General features: G+C 45.6%; 1 protein-coding gene across 1 annotated transcript; it reads right to left on the bottom strand.

Annotated features, from left to right (window-relative positions):
* Nucleotides 1–2233: 2233 nt before the first annotated feature.
* On the bottom strand, nucleotides 2234–3716 carry LOC119360396 (early nodulin-like protein 1). Its single transcript, XM_037626052.1, has 3 exons — nucleotides 3594–3716; nucleotides 2758–2804; nucleotides 2234–2654 (listed from the first exon to the last, which is right to left on the bottom strand). The coding sequence occupies exons 1-3, from the start codon at nucleotides 3714–3716 to the stop codon at nucleotides 2234–2236; spliced, it is 591 nt and encodes a 196-aa protein (XP_037481949.1).
* Between the last annotated feature and the right edge of the window lie 815 nt (nucleotides 3717–4531).

The following is a 4531-nucleotide window of genomic DNA, read 5'->3' as shown; positions in this document are numbered from 1 at the left end:
ACGTACCCCGAAAACATCCAGGAGCACCACGAAACACAATTTCCACCTCCGTAACCTTCTGTATCCGTGAGATCCCATCTTGGAGCCCTTGCCGGCACACTGTGGGAGGGGAAAGCAACCATGGAGGGCCTCTACATCAACATCCTTGCCCCTCCAATGAGTTGTGAGTAGTTTACCACAGACCTACGGGTCCATAGTTATTAGCTAGATGGATTCTTCTCTCTTTTTGGATCTCAATACAATGTTATCCCCCTCTCTTGTGGAGATCTATTCGATGTAATCTCTTTTTGCGGTGTGTTTGTCGAGATCCGATGAATTGTGGGTTTATGATCAAGTTTATCTATGAATAATATTTGAGTCTTCTCTGAATTCTTTTATGTATGATTGAGTTATCTTTGCAAGTCTCTTCGAATTGTCAGTTTGGTTTCGCCTACTAGATTGATCTTTCTTGCCATGGGAGAAGCGCTTAGCTTTGGGTTCAATCTTGCGGTGTTCTTACCCAGTGACAGAAAGGGTTGCAAGACACATATTGTATTGTTGCCATCGAGGATAACAAGATGGGGTTTATATCATATTGCATGTGTTTATCCCTCTACATCATGTCATCTTGCTTAATGCGTTGCTCCGTTCTTATGAACTTAATACTCTAGATGCATGCTAGATAGCGGTCGATGTGTGGAGTAATAGTAGTAGATGCAGGCAGGAGTCGGTCTACTTATGGATGTGATGCCTATATACATGATCATGCCTAGATAATCTCATAACTATGCACTTTTCTATCAATTGCTCGACAGTAATTTGCTCACCCACTGTAATACTTATGCTATCTTGAGAGAAGCCTCTAGTGAAACCTATGGCCCCCGGGTCTATCTCTTGTCATATTTGCTTTCAATCTACTTTATTTGCATCTTTACTTTTTGCATCTAACTTATAAAATACCAAAAATATATTTATCTTATCATACTATCTTTATTAGATCTCACTTTCGCAAGTGGCCGTGAAGGGATTGACAACCCCTTTATTGCGTTGGTTGTGAGTTCCCAGTTTGTTTGTGTAGGTGCGTTGGACTTTTGAGGAGCCTCCTACTGGATTGATACCTTGGTTCTCAAAACTGAGGGAAATACTTACGCTACACTTTGCTGCATCACCCTCTCCTCTTCGAGGAAAACCAACGCAAGCTCAAGACGTAGCACATACTTAGCGCTAAATCCGCGAAAAGCATCGGTATCCATAAAAGATTTAACACAATCGAACTTAGGTGTCCACTACTAGAAAAAGGGCTATAGATGGGATTGACACTAATGGCGCACCAGACAAGCGGTGCGCCATTAGTATATACTAATGGCGCACCACCTTCTGATATGCCATTAGAGTTGAAACTACTAATGGCGCACCTGGCCCAAGGTGCGCCATTAGTATCAAAATTTTTTTGAACTAGTGCGCCTGTCCAAACATACTAATGGCGCATCCGGACACATTGCGCCATTACTAGTTGTAACTAGTAATGGCGCACATGTCGGAAAGTGCGCCACTAATGTTGTTTTTTTTATTCCTTTTTTTGCAAAACTACTAATGGCGCACTGTTCCACCGTGCGCCATTACTAGTTTTAACTAGTAATGGCGCACTAGTACGAGATGCGCCATTGCTATCTACACGTATGGCGCACCCCTACCAGTGCGCCATTGCTATCACCCCTTATCCCCTCCCTCTAGTCATGTTCTCTCCCCTCCCCCTTCCTCCTGACACACCCACCCACCTCCCTCGACTTCGATCTAGATCGGGAAGCCCCGGCCGCCCGCCTATTCCTCTCCCTCCCGACCACGGCGAGCCCCTTTCCCCCTCACTCACACCAGATCCAGGGCATGGAGCCGTGGTGAGCTCCTTCCCCAACCCTCCTCATCGGATCCAGAGGAGAGCTGGTGACCATGTCCTCCGGCGAGGGCGTTGCTCTGGGGTGTGGAGGCCGCCGAGCTGCAGGAGGAGGAGCTCCCCGCCACCCCAAGGCCCCAGATCCAGCCGCCACCCCAAGGCCCCAGATCCAGCCGCCACGGCCATAGCCGGGCTTCCAGATCCTCGTCTAGCTTCCCGATTATGCGGTCCTTCGACGGGCCGCTGCATGCTGACCTCCACAGCACGCAAGAATTGGAGCAGGTACGAACCGATGTGCCGCTCTGATTCGATTATTGCCACAGGTTGGCCGCTCCGAGGCTATGATTCTGTTTCTTACAAGTATCATCGCAGCTTGAACTTCTGGCCCTTGCGGCAGCGCCCCGGGGCGGCGCTGCTGAAGTAGGCCCGCTTGGGCTTGGTGAGGTTGAAGACGGAGTTGCCGTCCTCCAGCTTGAGCAGCGGGTCGGACACGTCGCAGGCGGCAAAGGCCTTGGCGGTGAGCTGCACGGCGCTGTCCTGGATGGGTGGGTAGAGGAAGAAGAGGGCGTCGCCGAGCTTGACGGGGACGGACTTGGCCCACCGCACATACACGTCCGGCTTGCTGGACGGCGGCACCCCCCACGCGTCCAGCCCGCCCACCTTGTACTGAGCGGCGGCGCACCCGTCCATGGAGGTCATGGAGATGCACAGAAGCAGCGCCAGAGCTGCTAGGGTCGCCATTCCCACCGGCGCCACCAAGTTGAGCGCTTCGTATCGTCGTCTCCTGCGCGCATCCGTCCACTTCTTCGTTTCACAAGTGAGCTAAGTAACACCCGCTCCCTCCCTGCCGTTTCTCGCGTGCTCTCATTTAGCTAGGAGTCACCTACATCATGCCATCTGAATCTTGGGTTCTGAACTTCTGATCCAAGTTTCCCTGAGCAACATGAACGGCATATAACATCTGAATCTTGGGCTGTCAGGTTGTATAATTCTGGCGTTCTTCACCTCCCGCTTACAACCAAGTAAATTTTGACAACAAATTCACTTCTGCACTAGTAGAGTATACTGGATAGGGATGAATAAAGTCACTGCAGTCTTGAGCTTATTATAACTTGTCAGTTCAGACTTCAGACAGAACCCGGGTCTAGCTTTAGCCTGAAACTGGCTCAACTGCATTTGGCTGAACTATTCCTGTTTTCCGTCTATGTTGCTGCTTGTGTTCTAGTACTTTTTTCGGATAGTCTGTTTTCAGTTCTTGCAGTGATAGATATAGAGCACCGCGTTGATTGGTGAACATCATAGACTCTGGAATCAGTCCTGCTTTAAAGGGTATTTTACCTATCACAACATATGTTTGTTTAGCTGCATTAAAGAACAGGCTTCGACTTAGTAAGTAACCCTTTTTTTTGCTGATACTTGTTTGAGATTGCTTGCTGGTGAGTTAGTAACTTAGTATAACCACAATACCACAAAGAGTATGTGCTCCTTAGAAGAAGAAAAAAGGACACCATCGTATGGGAATGCTAAACACATCGTATGACCACTTCTAAAGCATATGAGCTCAAATGCATCAGCTAAATTATTCCTTTTTTCTATGTTGTTGCATAGAATTGGGTGTTCTCCTTTTTCTTATACTTGAGCATGTTTATGTTTGCCCTACTCATGAATTGTTAGTTCTTTCAATTCTAGCCCTCCTATCTTTAATTCCTGGCTGCTGGACTACCTGCAGGACAACGAGTTCATCTGCGGCAGCTATCACTATGAGAAGTCCGTCTGCAACGCGCTCCGCAGCGTCTTCGCCGGTCACAATGAGATCCTCAACATCTGCAAGTAAGTCGTCGGCCATCTGTTTCCTGATGAATTTTCTTTCTAGCTCAATGTGATCGGATCTGACTAGTACGTTCAGATTTGCTCTTGTTTTCTTTCCAAATAGTACTAGTAGTCTATATTCCAGCTGTGCGACTACCTATAGCCACTTGAACCGATGAGAATTCTTCAAGCCTACCTATAGCCACTTGAACATATGTCTATCTCAGATCTGCTCATCTAAAAAATCCAAGTGGAGTAGTATACTGGTAGTATAGTATAATAATATTATCAAAAGGTAAATGCCCTGATTACTTAGCTCTGTGAGATAAATACTCGTCGAAAGTGGGCTCCTATCAAAATTCATTTCCATTTAATCTTACTCATACAATATTCACACCATGTAATTCTGGAAATATATGCTCATATCTAGTTCTGCATAAAAAATGACAGTATTGACATGTTATAAATAGTTTGTTTGTGTTTCTGTTTATTTTGTTCCATTTTGCAGGGATAAAGTGAAGAAAAAGAAGAAAAGATTAAAAGATTAGTTTTAGGATTTTCTTTTATTTCCTTGCAATTTTCCTTTTATTGGAAACTGTAAAGACATTGTAATATTCTTACTATAATAAAAATTATGATTTTATTTCATTTTTTGTTTTTAAATTATTTTTCCTTATAGGTTGTTTTCTGTAAATTTCGATTTTTTTTTTGTTTTCCAAATACATTACTAGTGGCGCATTAAGCCCTTATTAGTGGCGCACCTTCCTTTATTACTAGTGGCGCACCTATAAGGTTATTAGTGGCGCACCTGGAGGGAATACTAGTGGAGCACCGAATGGTATACTAATGGCG

The sequence above is a fragment of the Triticum dicoccoides genome, chromosome 2B, assembly GCF_002162155.2.
Source record: "Triticum dicoccoides isolate Atlit2015 ecotype Zavitan chromosome 2B, WEW_v2.0, whole genome shotgun sequence".
Taxonomy (NCBI): domain Eukaryota; kingdom Viridiplantae; phylum Streptophyta; class Magnoliopsida; order Poales; family Poaceae; genus Triticum; species Triticum dicoccoides.
The sequence above is the reverse complement of the archived record's forward strand: the minus strand, read 5'-3'. Positions and strand labels throughout refer to the sequence as shown.

Excerpts from the sequence above, each read along its gene's own strand:
- LOC119360396 (XM_037626052.1), bottom strand. The coding sequence starts at position 3,716 with ATGGCCGACGACTTACTTGCAGATGTTGAGGATCTCATTGTGACCGGC. Across the intron at positions 2,805-3,593 it reads ATGAACTCGTTGTCCTGCAG|GGAAACTTGGATCAGAAGTT; the intron begins GTAGTCCAGCAG and ends CATGTTGCTCAG. Across the intron at positions 2,655-2,757 it reads CAAGATTCAGATGGCATGAT|GAGACGACGATACGAAGCGC; the intron begins GTAGGTGACTCC and ends GGATGCGCGCAG.